General features: G+C 38.4%; 1 protein-coding gene across 8 annotated transcripts in view; it reads right to left on the bottom strand.

The window, feature by feature from the left end:
- Nucleotides 1-5,053: 5,053 nt before the first annotated feature.
- OSBPL6 (oxysterol binding protein like 6) overlaps nucleotides 5,054-24,234 on the bottom strand; it is a 184,833-nt gene continuing 165,652 nt past the window's right edge. For 6 of the 8 annotated variants that reach the window (XM_031451722.2, XM_031451723.2, XM_031451725.2 and 3 more), the window contains 12 exons: nucleotides 23,407-23,514; nucleotides 21,466-21,603; nucleotides 16,246-16,333; nucleotides 15,484-15,737; nucleotides 14,655-14,792; nucleotides 14,241-14,304; nucleotides 12,963-13,041; nucleotides 11,274-11,418; nucleotides 9,480-9,624; nucleotides 8,168-8,294; nucleotides 6,422-6,544; nucleotides 5,054-5,400 (listed from right to left, as the gene is read on the bottom strand). In XM_031451722.2, coding sequence (XP_031307582.1) covers nucleotides 5,292-5,400; nucleotides 6,422-6,544; nucleotides 8,168-8,294; nucleotides 9,480-9,624; nucleotides 11,274-11,418; nucleotides 12,963-13,041; nucleotides 14,241-14,304; nucleotides 14,655-14,792; nucleotides 15,484-15,737; nucleotides 16,246-16,333; nucleotides 21,466-21,603; nucleotides 23,407-23,514 — 1,518 coding nt within the window. In that variant the 3' untranslated portion in view covers nucleotides 5,054-5,291. The remainder of the gene's footprint in view (nucleotides 5,401-6,421; nucleotides 6,545-8,167; nucleotides 8,295-9,479; nucleotides 9,625-11,273; nucleotides 11,419-12,962; nucleotides 13,042-14,240; nucleotides 14,305-14,654; nucleotides 14,793-15,483; nucleotides 15,738-16,245; nucleotides 16,334-21,465; nucleotides 21,604-23,406; nucleotides 23,515-24,234) is intronic. The other 2 variants (XM_031451726.2, XM_031451729.2) reach the window with 1 other exon arrangement.

The raw sequence follows: 24,234 nt of genomic DNA, 5'->3' as shown, positions 1-24,234 counted from the left end.
TGGTGGATCCTGAGGTAGCGGCATGGGCGAGGCTTGAGGCATATTTCTATCGTATATACTCACAGCCTATTAGAAAAGTTCCATATGCAATTAATACAAGAAAATACGCAGGTTTTGAAAAGTAATGAAAGTAGGTCAGTGATTGCCTCGAGGTGGTGGCGTGCAGGGCTAAGGGATGATAAAGGGGCAGAGGAAACAATGGGCGATGATGGGTATGTCCACTATTGTAATTGTGGTGCCCGTGTCAAGTGTATAGGTATGTCAAAATGTATCACATTGTACAGTGCAGATGGGTAAAGTTTACGGTATGTCAAGTTATACCTCAGTAAAGGATTTAAAACAAGCTTGAAATGACTGAAAAAAGTTTCTAGCAACCACATTATTTCTTAAAAAACTGAATGAGAATAATTAAAGGGGGCAGGGATTGGTACCTAAGATAAAATAAGTGGTACTTTTAGCATTATTCTGCCTTCAACAGTATTAAGTTGTTGCTTACCCTTTTTACTATAAGTGAGAAGAAACAGGTAGAACTCAAATAGAACTATACATTAGTTGCTGAAAACTTGATTTTCCTCTCCCCAAAATTGCCCTAATTCATATTTAGAAGGAAGATAGGAAAAGTTTTTTTTTGCAGAAAATAAAAGCATTCTTGTTTTATGTTTTTTCCCCCACCCATCTGGAGATACTGAGGAAACTAGTAATATGTAATTATGGGGTAATTTTTAATCCATGAACATTTAATAAAGTGTTCCACAGAAGCTAAATGCAGTGAGTGGTTCCAATATCCCACTCTGCAAGTGCACATAAATACTGCATATTTTATAAACTCTCCATTACACAGAAGAATAGATGTGAATCCCTGCCTCTCACTATGTTAGGACTAGAGGGAAAGAGAAAATGAATCAAGTAAGGAGAGTTATTTTGGAGAACAGAACGATGCATATGACTGACAAGTCTGTAAGCTGGAAATCATGGGGTATTTTAAAGTAACCCATGAAAAAGAATGACGTAATTAAAAAAAAATAACAGCAAAACCTGAGTAAATTTGCACCCTGGATGACAGCATACTGCCACCTGTAATCTGCCTTAATCACAGGGCTTCATGTGTTTAAGATGCTGGTTCATCACAGCAATTTGTAAAGAATTCATTCTTCTTTAGATCTTACTTTGGAAGAATTAAAGTTAATCCTTTCTTAAACAATTTGCCATTTTCTCTAATAGCAAAGGCTTCAACAAAAGTTTTACAATTCAGTCACAAACATATGCTCTTACAATTATGTACTAAAAGTTAAAGTCAGGTTTAACAGAATGGTTCATGCAATGTACAGTTTAAACGTATCAATTTTACGAAAAATTCAGTTAAAACTCAGAGGATCTAATCCTAGTTTGATCAGCAGTATTTCTAAATGATTGGGAAGCTTTTTGGAAAAAACAAAAACAAAAATAAAGAACCCCATACATTTTAATCTTAGCTCCAATGACATTTTTTCCATCTTTCCCCAAAAAGAGCATTTCTAGAGCACAAAATAGATTCATAATTGTTTAATTAGATACATTTTATATACCCTGAACATAATGGCTCCCATAGAAATAAATCTTTTGTACACAAACTTTATTTACTCTGCCACATTCATAATATACCAACTCGAGTCAAGTGCAAACATTTATTCCACCCCCTGGTGTCTGAGGAGCTCTGCTATCACAAACACTCCATTATCTGGATGACAGAGAACAAGATTAGACAAGATGGATAATTAAAATCCACAAGGTACTAACAAAATGTACATTCGATTATGATTATAAACTTGTCTCCAGCCACAGCTGTAATTAGAACTAAGCAAAATAGTTGGGTCATTTTCCTCTTTAACTGCCCCCAGTGCTCCTTAGGGTGGGATTTAATGTAATGATTGTTTAGTGGAATAGCTGAAAGGCATGGGGTCAGAATAATGAAGAGGTTTGGAAAATCGACAACCTGGCATCCCTGGTATTAAAAACTCCTTGGTTTCTACAACTGAGAATTCAACATTACTTATTAATTATAAGTGTGCTATGAATAAAGCCCTCTTTTAACTGGAAAAAAACAACTCCTTGGTTTCTCTTACCAACATACATTCGGTAGTTTTGATGTCACATATAATTGATACGTAGTGTGAAAAGGTATCTCAAATGAGGTTTATTTTTACAACTGCATGGAAATTATGGGGTGTTTTAAAGTAACTCATGAAAAATGACTTAATTAAAAAAAACTCAATAAAATTACAGCAAAATCTGAGACTAAATTTATACCCTTGGTAGCAGCATCAGAAGCAAAATAGTTTCTGGTCGGGCCCTATGCGTGGTGTGTGCTGTCGAGCTGTTCCATCTAGCCACAGCCACGGGACCATCGTCACTTCTTACTGCTTTCCTTCATGACCAGCTCAAAAAGATGAAGGAGCTTAGGAATAAATCACAGCGGAAGTATAAAGATATATTAAGTCCTCCTCTATCCTATGTTGTTTTAGGGTGGAAAAGTGCCCCCGAAATAAAGATTTACATAAAATTCTAAGAAATAAGTCAGATTTTATCAAGAATGATCTAACATATATTCTATCCTTTTGCTGTTTAAACCAGTCTCAAAAGCCCCAAGATTCTGCAGATGAAAATTCCAAACAGAGTAAGTCTCACAATGCTATAATCACCAAATAAACAAAAAGTGAAAAAGAAATGGGGGATGAACCAACCAAAAGAATGTGGGTATGAACGTTCGATGAGGAGATTTGTGAATCAGGTACAACAGAAGTGTTATCCCAAACTGAAATGATCACTTGAACCAGAAGTCTAATCAGGTTATCTGAATCTCAAAAGAGATTCTAACTCTGGGATATTATAAAGAATGTGGCAATTTTAATTAACTTGACATTCTTCTCATTCCCATCTTGAAATCCTAATCACAGTTTCAGGTTAGCTCTGACCAACATTCACCTACCTGACTTGTACCTTGAACTTACTAGGTAGTCAAGGTCCATTCTACTAGTTACTCTTTCTCAATCATAACCCAATGCTAGGTACAATGGTTGCTTCCCTCATGGGTCCTGGGTCCTCTTGCAGCTGCCTGACTGGCATATCCATTGGTCACCTGGTGCCTCACCTTCCTACTTCCTTAGTACCTTTACTTTGCAGAGTTCTTTCCTTATTTTTAGGCTAAAATTTGGAGACTCTTCAGGGAAGTGCTAGTAAGTGCAGACCAGAACTACTGGAAATACTATTTAAAGCTTTACCAATTATGGGAGAACAGACTTTTCTGAGGAAGTCAACAGTCATTCAAGTCATTCAGTCAACAGAATTCTAATTGTATTTAAAATTAAAGACATGTATCTCAAGATGCAGACAAAAGGATGGCCAGATGAATGAGCAGAAAAAGACTTGACAACAAAGGGGAATTTTACTACCATGGGGGAGACAGCTGTAGAGTTAAAATGGAATGAAAGGCATTGAGACACCAAGGGAGGGTGTTGCTTACGTGCTCAGAGCTGGCAATGGATTAGGGAGTTTCCTTGACAGTGAAATTTCATTCTACACCACTGCATACTGTACACAGAACATAAGGACTCAGATAAAAGGAGGAATGAGTTTCAGGATAGCTAAGGCGTGCTCCACCTAGTGGAGACGTCAGAGTTTTCCCTTACGCTCTCAGCAGTCTCGTGATAGTGGCATAGCCATTATTAGGAATGCTTTGAGGAGGAGCAGAAACAATGCTAAAACCAACACCTTGTAACACAACGTAAATGTCAGTAACCTTGTCAGAGTTTAAAATAACACTTAAAACCTGATGCTAAGAAACTAAGAATAAAAACCTAACTGAGAATAAAATATACGTAATTTTATAATTCTCTAGGGAAATCTCTAAAGAGTTTTTTTTTTTTTTTTTACTACATAGGCATTTATATAGTCATCTGCAGATAGAAATTCAGGAATACCAATGCAAGTTCCTACAAAAATAAAAGCCTCTGTCTATTAGTGAAGGAAAAAACAAACCCTGAAGTCTGCAAAACACATTTCTGCCCCTCCTCCTCTCCCTTTTTGTTGGGATGGATAAATTCCTTAATTAAGTTTTACCTCTCTGCCAATAGCAAGGTAAATGCTCAATATGTGGTCATGTATCATACAGAAACACTTGATGAAAACATGAAATATGATTTTGCATAGACCTCAATTAAACAATGCAAATAAGCTTTTCGTATTCTTGCTTCTGTTCCCAGGGGAATTCCAACAGTGCCAATGGGTTGGACACAGGATCGAGATGTGGGTTACACTGCTCTTCACTCAAAAATAGTTATGCTGAAATGCTCCTAAACCCACAGAGAAATTCTATATGCTGCTTGTTATTTCCTTTCAACATTTTCACACTGATGCCAAGTGTTCAAACCAAATACAGGTATTGCCAAATAATAGGGCACACTGGGAGGTTAGGTGGAGAGGGATGGTTTATTAGCTGTACGTGGGACAGGAAATTGATGAGCAACGTGAATACAGAGATCTACTTAGCACACCTTTTCCTTCTTGACCTTCAGACACTCCATACAGTCACCAATATATCAAAGTAAAGCACATGTTGTTCACTTTTTTCAATCCATTTAAGTTAGTCTCATAATCTTCTGATCCCAGGAAGCGAATCATGCCATGATTCAAAAGCTCTGTCCTTTACATAAACCTAGGAGCACACATTTAAAAAATGATTTATTGTACATCTTTGCATTTCTTAAGGCATGAACAATGGCGTACAGATGGAACAGGTTCTGAGAAGCATCACGTCCTTTTTGACGAGGCCAGCACAAGTACACCACATCAAACAGACACACTTGAAGTCTGAGCTGACCAACAGCCGTGGCCCAGGAGCTCCTGCAAGGAGGGGATGGCGCTTCCGGAAAAGGGACCCAACACGTGGTTCACGTGCAGCTTTGCTTTAAACTCTCTGGATCAGCTTTAAGCACCAGTTACAGTTTGTTTTCCTTTACAAACTCTTCAGACTTTGGATTTTATATTCTGCTCCTTTTATTCTGCTTTTCAAGGAGGGTGCGGATTTTTTTTTTTTTTTTTTTAAGGAACATGGTTGCAGCAAAACAGAAAGGATCCGAAAGTGGTCAGGGGCCTTGTCTAATGCACTTCTGAAAGTCCATTATAAAGATGAATAGAAAAGCAAATGGCCGGTTTTCAGCCGACCCAGAAACCACGCGGAGCTCTAAGAAACATAATTGTGCATAGTTATTTATTCATTCAGAGTGTGATATGTTGGCTAGCTCTACATTCCCAGTTTACCAGAGAACAGGGCTGTCTACTTTGCTAAACCCAGGGTCCTTTCGCAGCTCCCAATAGGTGTCATTAGAAACCCAGGCTTCTCTTTGATTGGCATCAATCACTTTTCTGTGAAGATATAGAAATCCTCATTAGACACAAATCACATTAGGTGACCTGATAGCTGGACACTCCCCTGTGCATAAGATGTGTACATATAAAAAGTACTTTGTAAGCCTGTTAGTATCCTATCTGCTGATTGATGATTTGACTATTTTGACCACAAATGAACTCATTTTTGCTGTTAAACGTTTGAAATGGAAGTAGGTAGGGTCACGGGGAGAGGGGCTTAAAGTGTAGGAATAAATCACCTCCAGGCAGGACTAGAAAATGAAGTGTTCCCAACAAAGCATGTACGAATATTCTAACTAGAACTTCAGGCCCAGACTCACAAGAATTTTCTCTGCTTCACCTGTGGGGAAAGTATGCAAGCTCAGTGGCTGTAAGAGCCTCTGCAGGGCGCAGGCCCAGTGAGTGCACTTTCAACAGCTAAAGGGCAAGACTGAGCTTCTGCTCCAGGGCAGACATGAGACGGCAACTAGGAAGGATGCGAGGTTATTCCGAGCTGATCTGTCCTGGCTTTGGAGGGCAGCAGATGGATTTGGAAGCTACAGCTTAGTCTGTGTGATGTTTATATAATCCTGTAATAATCACCCATGATCACACCACAGAAGGATCAAATCTGAACGGATACAATCTCCAAATGATAGAAATAAAATTAACACTAATGAAGCCAGAACGACCTCGTGGGCAGTGGGGTCCCACCTTATTTCTGAGTGAGGGATAAGTTTCTACCATTCTAAAGGGTGTAGCTGAAGGACAAAGAGGCAAGACCCTCACTCTTTACTGCTGCCCATGAAAGAAAAGAGCTGTTAAGGAAAATTTATTTTTATGATTACGGACTTTTCACAAGATCAATATGAATCAATATTTTCACTGTCAAAACGAGTTACCAAAATTGGCTTAATTTCCCACCTCAGATTTCCCTGGATGTGAAACTATCCCTCATTTTCTTTTCACTTGAAGTTTTTTATTGCTTGTGGCGACCATTGGCAAAACTTGAACTTGTGATGGGAATAAACCGACTTACTTAAAAAATTTTGGTATATGTTCAAGGTTGTTTTCTTCCATGTACCGTCTTCGAGATCTCTGGAGTTCCTCTACTCTTTGCTTCTCTGCTGCTGCTGCTTCTAAACTTCCTTCTTCCAAAAATCTAAGCAGAAAGCAGTTTATCTTTGAATATATGATCCTCTTTTCTTAGAAAAACATCATCTCATTTATATAAACTTAAATTCTGGTTGCTGTGAACACACACAGTGACCAGTGTAACACTCTGATCATGTCCTCTCACCCTTGCCCCAGGCCACACTCTCTCCATCTGCCATCAATTAACATACTTCCTGTGTATGTGAACTGAATTTTTGTGTTCAGCAAGAAAATGGCAGGAGTTAAAGGTAACTGGTTGGCCCTGAAGACTTTTCTGTGCTATCTGGGATTCCAACGTAAGGTTTTCAGGACAACTGGAGAGTCTGGGGCTAGAACATCATGAAGTCCCTGGCTGTGCTCCTTTTCCATTTGGTCATAAAGCATTTGTTAAAGGCCACAGGATGGAGGATGACAACTGGCTGTTCTCCAGCTACTTTTGGAACAGACTGAGAGGGAAGGAGTTTTCCTATTTTATTGGAGACAGCAAAACTGGAGGAAAAAGAAAAGGTAACAGTTGGGGAAAATTCCAAAAGGCCACAGAGAGGAAATGACTAGTAAATGAAATTCAGAAAGGGAATACTGAAGTCAAATTGAGAAAGGCAAAGCAGACTCAATGGTGATTTGCAAATATTTAAATTTCAAAATGAGAGAAAAAAAAAAAACCCAGGAATACAATATGATACATGTTGTACAGGAAGCTTACTGATAAGTTTGAATGTCAACAGTGAGACTGCATGTTCTAGAGAAAGAGAGGGAAATACAAGAGAACTGAATGGTTGAACATTCAATACTGGGAACATTTTGGCAGGAGACAGATAGAGCCACCAAGTCACTGGAACTTGAAAACAATCTTGGATGAAATTTGTATGGCCTATAGAATTTCTGCAAAAATTCTGTAGGAATGTACAACAATGAGTATAGAGCTATGTAAGAATAGTAATAAAAAAAAAGAATCAGAAGGTATTAAAGGTACTGTATTTTGAATATATCTCACAAAAACATGTTGGGAAAAGTCCAGACTTTTACTCAAAGTATTTCTAGGTGTCTCTGTAACTCATCCTCTTATTGTTCACTGAAATGGATAAAGGGGATCAATTGTAATGGTAATGGACAGAAACTGAACTTTTGGTGGTGAGCAGGCTGTAGGGCAAACAGAAGTAGACATAAAATGCTGTACATATGAAAATTATACAATATACTACATATATAGTTACAATTATATAATGTAATACCAAAGTTACAGCAATAAAAATTTTTTAAAAAGATACTTTATGTCACAGATTAATAGAAGTAAAGAAGTACAAACACTGGGTGAGGAGTGATTTCATATTTAGGGAAGAGTTCAATAATCTGCAGACTTTTGGTAAATTTTGGGGGAGACTTTTTGTTAAAAAACATCTGTGTTATCTTCTGTGGGGAAGTTGTATTAAGCCAGTCTTCTGTTATGCTCATACTCTGAGTACTCTTTTACCTAGGGTAGAAGACTCAACTACTACTGACTGAGTAAGGGGATGAATGAATGAGTCAATGAATAAATAAATACATGATGGTGGTGAAAGTAAGCCCTGATGACTTCTGTAGTGCCATGCCATGATCTAGTGTTCATTTTAGACACTGCTGCCATGCTCACCTCTGATCTGGCCGGAATCGGGCATCTGTCGGTGGAAGGAGATCTTTTAGTACAGGATCTAACTCGTTGAGCTCAATAGCAAACCTTGTGAAGCCATAGTAGAGCTCATAGTTGGTTGGCATGGAACCTAGAATGGGGCCAATGAATCACTGTGAGAGGTAAAGAGGCTTACAGGACATGCAGATGCTGACTTAAGCTGGGTGCTTAATTAACACTCGCTTTAATATTAAATTTATAGTCATAAATATTAGATCATGAATTTTTTGAGTGGATTAAATTGGTTATATTTTGCTAGATGGTACACTTTATGTTGATTATCAGAACTGGTAGATTCATATAACTGATAAAATCCAGCCTTCAAAATAACACTTTGTACAAATAATAGTCTTCATTGGCTAAACTACACCATAACTTTTCTCTAAAATATCCAGTTGGGTAACTAAATGCTAGGGTGGCTAACTATCACCATTAAGATTTTCCCAGAAACACAATTTACTTCCATTTAGAAAAGAAAAAAGATGCAGATCTAAATTAATGTTTATTGGCACTTTTAAACCAATTTCAAAGGCAGAATCTTTGTATGCTCTGCTCATTAATGTGCTCCAAGCTCCAAGAACAAAGCCTGATGCTTAGTTAGTACTCAGTAAGTAACTGTCGAATGAATGAACTAACCACTCTACCACCGGGGAATTTCAGTACTCACTGACGTCTCTTAGGAAACCAACAGCCAATTTTAAAGTTAGGGATTAACTGACAAAATCCCAGTGAAAATAAATGTCATGTGGAGACTTGTTTTATTGTACTTGATAATTAGTTATATGCTAGTGTTATTACCAGAACTCTTCTGATGTCTTTTATTAAATGTCAACATATTGCAGCTCTTTGCTGCTCAAATAAAAAGATCACTTATTCTGGGTAAATTATTGAACTTGTGGATTATGGGTGTTTGTAGACCTTCCTTTGCTTTACTAAAACAGAGAATAAATAACATGAGTAAGAATTTAAGTTTGTATATTTCAATCATTTGAACTCTTTAATAAGTAAAGCTAGCTTTTGAAATGCGGGCATTAGAGAGATTCTTACATCAAGCCCAATCTCGGACCACATGTCAGATTTGGCCTCAATTTTACACCTTCTTATTATCAAATATTAGGACTTATTTAACTTACATAGTAAGTGTAAATTAACTATAATTGCCTTAATCATCTATGTTTTTAATCTCAATACTGAAGAAAACGTATGGTGAACTGCATGGGATGATCCGACTACCTTCTGCCGCCACCCAGAGGCAGGACCCGCATGCTGGTCTCACCTGGCCTCCAGATGCACTTTGCCGAGGGGGCCACACCGCAGTAAAGCCCTTCATGCCACTTCCCAAACAGCCGGTGCACCACCTTCCCCTCCTGATCCATCACAACCCCCTGGACCTCATTCACATTAGAATTCCAGTAATTCACCTGGAAAAGCCAAACTCCAGTTAAAACACTTGCTCTCTTTAATAACACTCATCCTTATAATTTCCATAAGGAAAATGTTCTTAACCTTGAAGTTTCTCATTCAAACCATTTCCAGAAATCTATCTCAAGATGTTTTATACGGAGGGTGGCTTTCTAAGGGTTAGCTGGCTTCACTTCTAAGAAAGCGATGATCCCACTCCATGCTAGAGCATGGAAGCACAGCATGAGAGGGCTCAGTGTCTATCTTAACTGAATATAATTAATAGGTTAGTCATTTCTTTCTCTGAGCCTCCTGTCTTGAATTTTGCTCATAGATTTTAATGACTTTCAACTGGCTACACTGTAGACATAATTTGTAAAATACTTTTCACAGTATCTGTGAGTGGCTAAGTTTATCAGGAAGACCTGGTTCTAGCTCTCTTCCAGCCATGCTCTTCCCCAAGGGGTGCGACGTCTGTAGGAAGTGATCCACCTGGATCCCATGGCCCCTGTTCTAGATCAGGCGCCAAGTATGCAGGATCCTAATTCCCTGTCCAAATGGCTCTAAGCTTATTCCACAGCTCGCACAGGACTTTCCTTGGATTCATCCACTCAGTGTGTGAATCACTGGGCCTAAAGGGTGGCTGTTTGAAGGGGTGTGGACAGAGCTTGGATGTGTGGGCTGAACTGCCTATGTGTGTGTGTGTGTGCATGGCCTCTTGCAATGCAGGGCAGAGCCGGAGTGGGGAAGGCTATGGGCCAGACTGGCTCTCCTGCTCTGCCACGTGTCCAGCCTGGAGCTCCCAAGTGTCCAACCTGGCTTTGCAGGTTTTGTTATGAAAAATACTTTTGTCAGGGTGAAAGGATAGGACATATTTTATTTGACATCTTGTGGGCTTGATTTACATACTTAAATACTTACATAGACAGTATAGGGATTTCCATATTTTGTACTCCTGCCCCGAGCTCTACAAGTATTTAGGGCAGGCCTAAATGGAAGTTTCTCAGAGTCTACAAAACTAAATGCACACGTTTACTGACATCATCCAGTTAGAGCAAAGAGTGATCCTGGCTCTTCAGTTTGAAGCCACTTAATGAGCCCATAAGAAAAAAAGGGGAAAAAAAGACAAAAAGCTAACATCTTCTCTTGGTGATTACAGGTACTGCTTTTTGTTGAATTTATTCAAGATTATATATCATAGCAGCAGAGTTGGATAAGCTTATAGGGACTGGAAACTACCATCTACTGCGCGTCCTCAGAAAATGACAACTGCGTTTATATTTAGTTCCCTAAAACAAGATCTCTTGAATATGTTGTAATCAAGCAGGCATAGAAATAGAATATAAACCAGGAGACTTGTTAAAGGCAAGAAGTACTTTCTGGAATTTTACTTGATGCATTGATTAGCTGCTTAAAAAAGAAAATTCTTTAAAAAGAATGTTTTTCCTGTTGTAAGAAAAAATGATGGTGCCTTTTTTGACCTCTACATGGTCAGATGTCCGCATGCCTGGAGCAGCCCCAAGAGCTGGTTCTGCTTTCTTACCTAAAATGTCCATAAGGATCAAGGGTACAGGATGAACTCATTGCTGCTATTTAAGGTAATTGTTTTATTTCTTCCCTAGGAAGCATTTCATGTCTCTTTCTTTCGCTGTTGTAAGACATTATTTACCTTGACAAATGTGAGTTTGCAAATGCAAACACTGCTTTTGGTATTTCTAATGGTTACTTCTCCGTAATGCTCTATCCATCTCCTCCCACTGAGAATGTTGTGTATGCATGTGGTGACCTTATTCCACACGTAGAAATCACCATACCTAGTGAAGAATAACAACGCTGATTAAAAACAATGGTCACAATATATATATTCCTGTTTCTACCAATGAAAATATCCTTTGGCCAAAGCTTCCTTTTCCCTCATCTCTCTCTCATTTCTTTGTTGGAAGTTTCTATGTGGTCAAGGACATTTATGACATAAGTCATTCATTTAAGGAACATTTCAATGCTTTCTATGGGCCAGGGGCTAAAGCTACCAAATTGAATAGGGCCTGTTTCCTGTTCTCCTGTAGCCAATAGTAAGGAGGGGTAGATGGACACGTATGAGAGCATGGCAGGAGTGCCCTTAGATCTGCCTGGAATGTGGAAGACCTTCTAGAGGAGGCTGGGTTTGGGCTAAGCTTGAAGGTTGGATAGGAAGGTACTACAGGCTGGGAAAAGCAGAGACAAAGCCACAGAGGCCAAAAGAGCATGACACATCTGGGGACCCACGTGTGGCATGCTACAGGTGAGTGGGCGTGGTGGGAGGCAAGGCTGGAGAGTGGGATGGGGTGGATCAGGGAAGGCCCTGAATGCACATCAGTGAGTCTGGATTTACCCTGCAAACAATGGGCCATCAAGGAAGGTTCCTGGGAAGAGAGAGGCACAGAGGCACAGTAGGGCAAGAGGTTAGGAAAGACTACTCTGAGGACATTGTTTCAAGCTGTGAGTTGAAGACAAATACGTGAGAAATTGAGAAAAGATCAATGAGCATAGACGGCATAAATCTAATGCAAAGTGTGTAGGATTACAGAGTTTCTGCCAAGGAATGAGACGACAGTTTCAAATCGCCTTTAAACTTGCACATTATGTATATGTACAAACAAAATGCTATTTCAAAATAAAATGCTTCTGAGTTTCTAAAAAATTTATGAATGGTATGCTGTAGGTACTGTATATACCTGGGCAAACTCTCTTTCTCATGAGTTTGTAAATATTGAAAGTTTATTTTGTGGTCCTGGGAATTCCTCCCTCTCCCTACCTTCCTCTATATCCAATCTACCAGCGAATTCTGTCATTCAGATTGACAAAACCAAAACAGAACAAAATCAACCAAATGAAGGAAAAAAAGGAAAAGCAATCAAGCCTTTGGCCTCAATGAAAACATCACTTAATTTTAATATGTATAGGCAATATCCTCTGGACAACAACCCTGAGAGGATTCCACTGCTTCCTCAATAAAATAACTTAGATATTAAAAATACTAGCTGGGTCTAAGATGAACTCAAGAGTGAAATTATAAATATATAGAAAAGAAATGGCTAAAAAGAGAAACTTTCACATAAAATCCAAACTAACATGGTGACCAGGACAGGCAGGTGTTGACTGATGAATGGAGGATGTGAAGAAATAAAAGGAATCTTTGATACATATGCTGAAGTTCTCATTTGCTTTTGTGCGGGTCCATTCTCAAAACTTTGAGGAAGTTAACAGAAGCATTGATCATACAGATAAATTGCTCCCTGGCACCTTCTAGACTTTCAAATACACATTTCTGACGTAGAAAAGCAGATAAGAGACCAAAAGGAAGATGAGAGCAACCTACTTTGGAAGCATGACATTCAGGGTTCCAACTGGCAGGATTTCCATCGACTTCCCCCAGAACTTGTTTTTCCATCTGATATCTAAACGACATAAGGCAGAGGACAAGAAATACATATTGTATATCTAGTCATTTTACTCTAGAAATGTGATTTTATATTATACCTTGCATTTGACAAAGAACTTTTGAAATCACAATTGGTTCTATATTGTTTTAATATGACAAGTGCCTGAGGATGGCCCGAAGTGAAAAGATTAACTGTGAACCAAAAAAATCTATGTTTCTCCATAATACATGCTCTGTATGTGTTTTCAACACATAAAATTAGGAAAGGCTTCGAATAATGTGTGTGTGCACATTCATATATACACATACATAGACTCTACTGTGCTTTAATATCTACACAAATGTTAAGTTTTAACTAAATGGTGGAAATACTTTGTATGTATATGTATATACATATATATGGTGTATAGTAAAAATAATTGCAGATTGCAGTACCATTGATTTATATACACATGTATTTGAAGAGCTGCATGATTTGGGAAAACAGTAAAAAACTAAACAAAACAAAAAAAACCCTGTAAATACAGATAGGTTAAGATTTATGAGAAAGTAGGATTAATTTAAGGTACATGTTCCTGTGCTAGTTGTTAAGATACCACCCAGGGCCCAGCACTTTATCTCACGTGATGGGTTTATGTTTTACTTGTGGACACTCAGGTATATCTGTGCATTTGTAATAACTGCTTGATCTCATTTTGATAAAACTAAGGGAGCTTAGTGCTAACTCCACAAAATTTCTGAATCTTTGTTATCCACAAGAAATGGTTTACTTTCTTATTCTGCAATAAAGTATAGTCACAGTGCTCTATCATTTTGTGTGTTTTTAGGTTGAGGAAGTGCATTGAGAAGAGTCATTTTGTGACCAGTAAAGCACCCTTCCAAATGTGAAGGAACTATTCACACTTCATGGTAAATTTTTCTAGAGGGGTTTTGAAACTTTTTATTCTAGGTGAGTTTGCAACATTCTAAGTGAACAATGGGTATTGCTGTCCCACAGGGCTTTGCTTTCTAAATAAATAATCCCATCTCCTAGATGACATGGTTTCTATTCAAATCAGGAAATCCAGTTTCTCAAACTGAACTCCACACCAATTACCAATATTCTCTGAGTTCTAAAAGTAGAAATCTGAACTGAGTACTGAGTCACCTTTGGAAACTAGAAACTTTTGTATAGGCTCATCAATTGGATTTTGAAGTTATAATTGAAATACAAACCTTGCCAAAACACAAAATTCTTGGATTCACAGTGACAGGCAGAAATGGGTGGATGATGGCTAACCTAATAGTTAAAAACGAAAAAGGCAATGACATCAGTGTTAAAACTTCCGTAAATGATAATTTTTTACAACATATATTGGCTACCCTCAAATAAAACTACTCAACTCATCCATCTTTATTAATGAATTAGTCTCAAAATGTACAAGTAAACTACTGAATCTTTATCTTTTAAGACACTTCACACTTAAACACATTTAGAGGGGGCAATTATATAGATAAGCTAAGTGAATTTTCTATTAACTAGTATTATAACCCACCTCAGTCAGATGTTTATCAAAAAGCTCTTTGTATCATCAAACAGCCCTCCTACAGTTTCTACACAGAAACTTCACTGAGTCCAGTGGGACTCACCTGTTCTGAGAAAAATCGGAATCCTTTGTCCTCTCTAATGCATTCGTAAGTCTCCCCAAGGACAGGGTTGAATGGCTTACTTCCTGCTCTGAAATAGGTGGAGCAATATCCTGAAACTGCAAATGCAGCAATAAGAACCTGTTAAAACATTTAAGAAAGGAAAATAATATAGGAGAGACTACTTCCAGGTCTGTTTGTCCCCTGTTCCCCAAGACTTTATACACCCCTATCATTGGGCGCTGCTTTGATGGCATTTGCGTTTTCTTTAATTTGCACAGACTCTTCATACACTCGTGGGGATAAACAAATAAGTGGAAATGAGGTTAAACTCCTTGCTTGGGAACCAACAGGCAACTGAGGCCAAATATTCCTCAGTCATCTGCCTGCCCAATTTCCTGAGTATCAGAGTTCAAAGGTTCTGAAAGCCAGAGTGTAGGTTATGCCATTTGGACAGTTTTAGCACCACATGGAGTAGAACAAACAGGAGGTTACCTCCTCAGATGTAAGTCCCTGAACAATGCACTCTCCTGGCATTCAGGAAGAGCTGATGAAACAAGGCTCGGCATGTCTTAAACCAGCAAGGAGCGTGAGACCTTTACTTTCTAACTTCAGAAACACTTGGAACCAAGAATCAATCACAAAGTATGTATCTCTCAGTCGAGGTATCTGGAACTTTTTGGCCCTGCCTGGTTTGTGCAAACGGATTCCTCTCTTCCCTCTGCAGTGAGAGTATTAGGTAGCAACCAAACATGCCATCACAACGAATTCTGCCTCAGCCCAGGTCTAGGGTTGGCACATCCCCAAAGGGTGCTGCTCTGTTATTTACTACCATGCGCTCGTAGGGATTGTCCGTTTCCGAAGCCTTGTCCAGAAGCTCACTGTATTCCATTTCCTCGCAGAGATGCTGCAGAGTATTGAGTGGCTCGTTTAGCTCCACAGGCATGGAGACTTTAGACAGGTCTTTACCAATGTTGTTCCTCAAGATATTCCACAGGTTAATGTTACTGGTGTCAGGACAGGGCGCGGGCAGGCATGTCCGACGTCCGTTTCGGAAGGCTCCTCCTGTAAGCTCCCCGTTCAAGACTGGGAGAGGGAGAAAGATAAGAATCACAGTGACAGGTATTTTGCTTTTCTGATTTCCCAAAATCTGGGAGGGAAAAAACCCTTTCAAATAATTCTGATTGTGATACATTTTTTAAGCCTTCATTATACTCTCTCAAGAGTGAATGGAGTTATTTCAATACAAGGTTGCTCATTAAATGCACAAAACTTCAGTGTATAGCTGTTTAAACAAGGCATTAAATATACTTAAGTATTATTTGAGAAAAGACAGTCAAATTTTTAAAAATTAAATATATTTAATACGAAAGACTCAAAATTTTGGTTTGGGCAAGAATTAAACGTTTTCATTTAACCATTTACCTAACAAAATTTTCAACCATTTGCCTCAACAGATTATACAAAGACAAAATTCATTCAACAATCAGCTGCAAAAGGAACAGTTAGTGAGGGGGTCAAAATGTTCCTTGAGTCATCAGCGGTGTAGCTTGGCATGGAGATAGAACAACCTGGAAGCTCAAAGGATGCATACTTTGCCGAGAAATGTTGTCTGCAACACTGGTGTTGTCTTCAGATATGTTATCACTCACATCACTGATGTAGGACTCATCATCGGAAGCCTGAGGAAGGGAAGAACAGGGAGAGGATCAGAATTCTTGTTCACTCTTGAAAGTTCAGAGAAAGCAAACAATTAAAAACAACAGGATATTGCCCAAATGAGAAGCAGAGGTCACAGTATGAAATGTATTTGGGATACATGCAATGAGCAACTGAGAGTCTTCTGTGAGCCAGAATACAGGACTGCCAGAGAGCAGCCTTTTCTGTAAGTAGCTTCCTGTCTTAGTTGAGCTGTGAGACTGGGGGAGGCCAGGACATAACCAGAAGTGTTTCAGTTCAACGCAGTAAGAATGTGCAAAAAAGGAAGCCCTGTGAATCCCCCTAAAGGAATCAGGAGAGGCTGCCTGGAGGAAGCAGTACTTGAACTGGGTGTTGGAGGATGCAGGAGTTGCCAGTTGTTAGAAAGAGGAGAAGCACAAGAGGAAGGGGTCTGCAAAAAGGCAAGGACCGCAAGGGAAACATTTATTCTAGGAGCGCTAAGAAGTTGAGTGGCTATAACAGGGTAGGGTGAACGAGAAGAGGTCCGACCTGAAGGGCTTTTCATGTGAACATAAAGGGTTCACACATAAACCTCTGAGTTATGAAATGCAAGGGAATGGCACAGTCATATTTAGTTCTCAGGCAGATCCTAGGCAGCTTTTTTAGATAATAGGATACCACATAGATCCAGGTAAGAAATACTGACCGATTACACTGAGACGGCCACAGTAAGGATCAAGGGGGTAAAGCTGCATTTGAGAGCCATGTTTGAAGTATTAACAGACAAAATTTGGCAGATGATTTGGGGTAGCAGGGAGAGATTTCAGGACACAGAGAAATCAAGAATTAAGCCACTCTCTCCATGAGAAAAACATGGAACTAAAATGAAACCAAAGTTCACATAAGAATAAAATGAAGGGGCAACATATGTACTAAGGGGACTTAGAACAGATAAGAAAACAGAAGAAGTAACATAAAGCCACTCAGAGGAATGGGAAAACCAGTGTTTCTCCTAGAGGCAAGAAAGTTGTTGATACTTATTTACTTTCTTCAAAATGGAAATGTGCTATATTGTTTCTGAACATAAAAACAAAACATTCTTATTGTAAAAAATCAGAAATTACATGAGGGTAAACAAATGATATGAAAATCATCCATCCTATCACCTAAAAGAAATCACTTTTAACATTTGGTGAGTATTACCCTCAATTTCAAAATGCCTCTGCAGATAGATACACCTGTCTTTAGATACTGAAAAGGGGGATTGGTTGACATGCTAATTCATTGTGTTCTGAGTATATTTCCATTCTCATAAATATAGCTCTTTGTCTTTACTTGGAATGGCAACATATTTCATGAGATAGTTATAACCCAAGGAATTTAACCAGCACTCATGTGGCTTCCAATTTTTTATTATTTATAGACAATGTTTGGATGAACATCTTTGTAAATATATTTCTGTAAATCTGTTTGGCAATTTCATTAAGACTTATTCCCAGAAGTGAAACTGCTGGGTCAGATGAGTCACTTTTAGGCTTTAGCTGTGTGTTGCCAAACTGCTCTCCTGACAGATTGTATTGATTTAAGTTGTTCTTACCAGCAGTGCATGAGAGCATGCATCTCTCACATCTGCTTAGACACTATACATCCTCAATCCATATTAGGATCCATCTAACAGACATAAAAGATCTCTTTTTAAAGTTTGAATTTTATCTTTACTGAAATTGTTGTCTTTCACACATTTTTCAGTTTGTCATATAAACTTCATTCTTTTCTAGTTTGCAATTTATTTCTTAAGGTTGTTTATGCTGTTTTTGGGGAGGCATATAAAAATTTTAAATTTATATGTAATAAAAACAATCAGCCTTTCCTTTAAGGTTTCTGGATTTATTGCTGATGTTTTCAAAATTAGTTAAGAAGAGTTCATGTATTTAGGGAGACAGTATTATAGACAGAATGATTTTATGCATAAATGAATAATGGTAGTTTTGCTTTTGTACCCTGAGCAAGTCTATAAAGATGGCAAACTGAGAATGAAGTCTTTTTCTGATTTGTATTTTCCCACTGCAGCTGGCCTCCAGTTCCCACTGACTGCTATGAAGTGGAAGGTTTAAACCATCAGGATCATGAAAGTCACATTTTTGATAGAAATAAAAAGTAAATCAAACTCTTGTGTGTGATTTCTCTGAAAAAAGCTAATCATATCCAATTATATTAGAGGAGACAAAAGCCTGCCCCAACCAAATTCATGTTGCAGGGCATGTTTATTACATAAACATTTAGAAGCTACAGTCTATTCATCTTTAACTTTTAATCTTGCCCAAACTAATATACGATAGAAATGGTCCAATATCCACGTCTGTGTAGAATATAAAAGAATTTTACGATGACAGCGGGCCCTGAGTAAGATCTATATTGTCATACGTGTGAGCAGTAGGAAACAAGGGAAAAAACAGAAACTTACCTAGACTTGTCATCTTGCTTAACTAAGCACTTTTCTGCCCAAGTGTTCACATCAAATAGCCAAGATTCCTCAGTATTTTCCTTCACTCCTCTGCCTTTTAGCACTCATTCCCCACATTGATTTACTCATCAGGTTCTGAAATTTCTGTCACCTAAATACTCTCAATTACATACATTTTCCTATAGCTTCACTGCTGCTCCTCCAATTCAACCCTCCATCAGGGCCCCGCCTAAATTACCCCATCAATCTCCGTAATGAGTCTTCCTGCCTCCTTTCTTGCCCCCTCGAATCCATTTTCCATTGGGCAGCCTGATCAATCTTTCCAAAATGCAAATCTGATCATGTCCCTATACCCCAGTGTCCTTAGGAAAACAATCTAAACTCCTTAGCTGTCATACGAAGATTTGTAATCTGAGCTCTGCTCTCAGCTGCAGCCTCTTGCAACCTCTGTTCTGGAGCCTTCCAGAGGCCACCAGAGTGCTTCCTGGAGTTATCAGTTTGCTAAAGACACCCCATGTCCCATTCTGAAGCACAGAGAATGACTTTCTTACTTTCTTACACACTGGAAAGAACTAAATTACACATCCGTTCCTTGTGACTGTATCTTACAGGTTTTTATAAAATGACTCTTTTTACTTAGATCTTCTCCCTTTATCATTACACTCGGTCTTAAGTATTTGAAGAGGCTGGACCAGGAGATAAACCCAAGTGACAGGCACCTCAATGTTCTCAATGTTACTAAGCAATTGTGTGTGCTTGGGAGGGGGTTGTTGATGGATTCATTTGGACATGCTGAATTAGAAGTTCTGTGGAGCACCCAGGTGGCAATGTCTCACGGGCAGCTGGTAAGTGGATCCTGAGCTGACCCCTGCTCTGTCCCCAGACCTGCTTTCTCCTTGAGCTGCAGACTGAATACCCAAATGGCTGCCAGGTAGCACCACTGAGAGGCCTGTTAAACTCACAGCCTCTTAAAGTGAATGTATTATCTCCATGTGCCTCTGTCCTCTACTACCTTGCCCCTCCCTCTGCCCCTGGATTCATTCACTCTTGCCCCAGGGGCAGCACCACCACCTTGCTTGGACTTGTGCAATAACCTGCTTCACACCGTCCTCATTTCAGTAGTGCCTGTGGCTGGTGCAAGTGGCAACTGGGCACCGGGTCAGATGTGCCCCCAAGAACAGAAATAGGGAAATTCGGTTGCTCTCAGAGAGATACGCTACAGTCATCAGATGATGGGTCAAGCCCAGATAATGTCCAGTCAAGTTTGTCTGACTGAACAAGGACAAAGAACTTGTCAGCTATGGGAGCCCAGAAAAGGGAGAGTCAGAAAAGAAAATGCTGGTAGGCAGCATGTCTCCAGCACGGTGCTCCCTGGGGGTGTGGAGACTAGCTCACAACACAAATTTCCCATTTGTGTGGCAGAGAATCCCTGTAATGGAGACTAAAGTTTGGAGCTATTACATCCTGGCCCTCCCAGCTTTAAAATCACTCAGCTCACTTCTGCTCCTGTTTCTTCCCTGCTCACCAAACAACTGCCTGACTAGAATCAGGCTTCCCAGGCAGATTTGACTACAGGGAAAGAGACATAATCAGCAAGCAATGATTATTTTGTCCATCTGATAACATCAATTACTATTATGAATAATTTAAACTAGCTTGTGAATGTGAGTCTCTGTGAATCTGTTAATTTATGACTTGGAATCTGAGAGGCAAGTGCCCAGCTGGGTGTGGTAACAAATTCAGTACCTGATACAAGAATTCTATTGTACCTTTTCTCTATTATAAAAGTTACATGTGTTCATTATTTCTTTCTATTTTTTACTTACTTTTGTTTCTAAAATCACTCATAATTTCCAACATCCAAAAAACAACTACTACTAATTGTCAGGCTGTTTCCTTCCAATCTACTTTCCATGCATATGGAAATAACATTTAGCAATTCTTTCATCTCCTTTTTGTAAAAATGCAGTACAGATTTGCAATCTCAAATGACAAAACTCCTAAACAATTGTGTGGGGAAGAGTTTTGGCTGCTTCCCCTATGCCAAAAAAAATTCAAAGTGTACTTGACTAAATTTCAGTAAAAGAATTTCTATAACCTGACTAAGGAAGAGATTTTTGTTTCCAAGACCTTGCCAAGATTTATTAGCATGGAAAGCAATCCAATAAGCTTTTATGGCAGCCAATGGTAATCTCCCCAAACCACAATTACCCAACTAGACATGTGAAAGACATTAGTCTTCTAAGCTCAATTTCATGTCTCTGACAAAGGGGTGTGTGTGTGTGTGTGTGTGTGTGTGTGTGTGTGTGTGTGTGTATGTATGTGTATGCACAAATATGAATGGTAATTTCCTTATTCTCTCACTCTTTCTATGTTTATTAGCTAGTTTCCTTCTATAAAGAACTCTTATCAATTATTTATTTAACATTAAATATAAACTGTACAGGGAAGTCAGAATAAATACTTGATTCTTTCTTTTTATTCATAAAATTTAAGAGTACTGGGTTGGTACCCAGAGTGTTAAGGGCTCAGTAAATGTGAACCAATACAGCCTGGCTTCTCAATATGCTTTTGGCTTTGCTACTATTTGGACATCTTACTATGCTGTTAAAACAAGTTCCATAGTCTTACCTTCTTTAACCCAAACTTATGGTCAGAAGCAGTTAGGGTTGATGCATCAAAGAACTTTACCTCATTCTCTGACGAGCTTGCAGAGAGGAGCACCTCTTGGGCATCGAAGAACTCAGAGACTGACTCTGACATGGAGAGGCGGCTCTCATTGGCTACTTGCTGTGACAGCGGGAGACTGACATGGATTTGCTCACCAGCCTACAGAAAAGAAAAGTATATGGTGTAACAAGGTCCTACTGCATTGCACAGGGAACTATATTCAATAGCTTGTAGTATCTATAATGTAAAAGAATATATACATGTATAACTGAATCACTATGCTGTACACCAGAAACTAACACAACATTGTAAATCAACTATACTTAAATTAAAAAAAAGCATTTCTCCCCATAAGAATAGCTATTTGTTCAAATCAGACCACGATGTACTAGTTGGATTTCTAAATAAATTCACACCATTTGTTAAAAGAGTGGTGACCACAAGTAATTTTCACTTGCAACTGAGTAACGACCACTGATATGTTTCCTTCCAATATGCCTAAAGAATCCAAAAGGTACAGTTGAAAAGTGAGTTCATTTTAAATTTCTGCTCAATTGATATCAAGTGGAATTTAAAAGCTTGAGCCCCTATCAATAAGCTGAATTGACTATGGAGACAAGTTCATTCTCAAGTGCTTAGGTCTGTCATTACTAAACATATTCTAACCAGTACACTACACCTCAAGAAATATTTGTAGAAACCACTACATACAGGCTAAGAAAACAATCTGCAACACTAATTTTTGATACAGAATACATAAAAGTCATTTTCCAATTTGATCATGAATTTCAGCCAATGAAACATATGACTAGAGTACTGAATCTTATTTCAAACTGTATTTTTATTCAGTAAGTGATAAATATTGTTTTCAAAGAAGCTATACAAATTTCAGTCAGAAAAGTATGTAAGAGAACTATAATTTATATATCTTAGTACACATTTCAGGTTGAAAAGAAGATTCAAACCGAGACTGTTGACTACTTTTTGAATGACAAAGTTTTAGAAATACTTCTAGATTCGAGGCAGTTGAGTGGGCAGCAAGTGCCATCAGAGATATGGGACCCCTGGAGGTCCCTGGGGGTAAGGTGGGCAACTTACATCAAAGAAGAGCTGTGTGGGGATGGCATTTCCTGAGCAGTTAGATGGCAGAACCTTTGCCCCCCTGAACATCTCTAAAAAAATGTATGTTTTTGGTGTAAATATGGCCTTAGTATTAGTTAAAACTCTCCCCAGGTATTACTACTGAAAAGTATAAATTCTCATGGCTAAAAATGATAATTTTATAAAGGGTTATAAACAGAATTACACATTCAAGTTTAGCCCAAATACTGAATGTTCTCTCACCCTCTTACCATTTCTCCAAAAATTCTTTGAAAAATGTTATAATAATAGCCCTTATCTCAGAGAATCATTGGGAATGTCAGATGAGATAACACAGGTAAAGTGGGTTAGCACAATGCCAAGCACACAGGAAGCATTCACTTGACATGTGTTCAGTATTAATAATTAGCGGCAGCATCAGTCGTAGCAGCACTATTAGTATTATCTTAGCAAGGTCAGGTGACGTCTCTTCTTAGATAGGACTTTTAAAACAAACCTCAAGAAAACTTTTATTAAACACCTTCTCAGCTAAAAGTGTTTGTTTCACATATCACGAGTCACTGATGATAACGAACATTTCAAATGAAGACCGAGACAGAAAATTCACAAGCTGGAATATGTGTTCAGCGGCATCAGATGAATCCAGGAATAAATAAAAATAGACAACTAATCACCAAGAATAAATAACGTCAAGCTCATGTACATCTTTCACTCCAAAGAACACCGAACTGTCAGCAACACAAATATTTACGCAGGGAATCTTAGCAGCAGTGGAAAAACTGTATAAAAATTAATTAAAATATGCAGTAGATTTAGATGCTATAAAATAAGTACTCTACATCTATTAAAAATGTGTCTTACCTCATCAGGGCTAGGAATAATATTTACACTGACAACCTGATCACAAATAATAGATTCTGAATGTATTCTGTTCAATCGACTCCTTAGTTCAGCATTCTGGTTGAGTGCCTTAAAATAACAAGAACCGCACATGTAATTTCAAATTATTAAGCAAGTATAAAACAGAACAAGCACACATGTACACTTTAGACAACAAAGTGTATGATGTTCTTAGTTGTAACTTTTGGAGCCATCATAGGCCAGATCCTACTCGTAAGAAGGAAATAAATGGCTCAGAAATAAGGTATTCATTTTTTGCAATGTAAGACTGGCAGTCTAAGTAGTACTTAGGTTAGTGGGTTGAAAGAGTTCATGAATTTCATAAAAATGATTCATGGAATTTTCTCTCCTTTAGAGTCAGGCCCATTACACCTGAGCCCAGTCTACCACCACATATATATCACATTTTGCACACGAGTATAAAAACTTTTGATTCTTTCAAATTTTTTTGGTTCCAGTTTCTAAAGTTTGGGAGTTGTTTCAAAGCCAGATAGTTATCTTAAAAATTATTTGGAAATGGAATAAATAGTGGACTGACTTTATATTTTATAGAGTTGTATTTTATTCTGGTGAAAGGAAATAGTTGTAGTTTCATTTTCCAGGAGCACATAATTAATTCCTATGACAGTGTAACAGAATTAACTCAAGTGTAGACCAAAGGTGTCTTCATTGAACAGTGTGGACATCGACAAGCATAACAAAGAACACATCATGGCAAGGAAACTGACTCTAAGATATCTGTCTCCTACGACTTTTAACACATCCCAAGCCAGCATCAGTAAAACACCA

Source organism: Camelus dromedarius, chromosome 4, assembly GCF_036321535.1.
Source record: "Camelus dromedarius isolate mCamDro1 chromosome 4, mCamDro1.pat, whole genome shotgun sequence".
NCBI lineage: Eukaryota > Metazoa > Chordata > Mammalia > Artiodactyla > Camelidae > Camelus > Camelus dromedarius.
The sequence above is the reverse complement of the archived record's forward strand: the minus strand, read 5'-3'. Positions and strand labels throughout refer to the sequence as shown.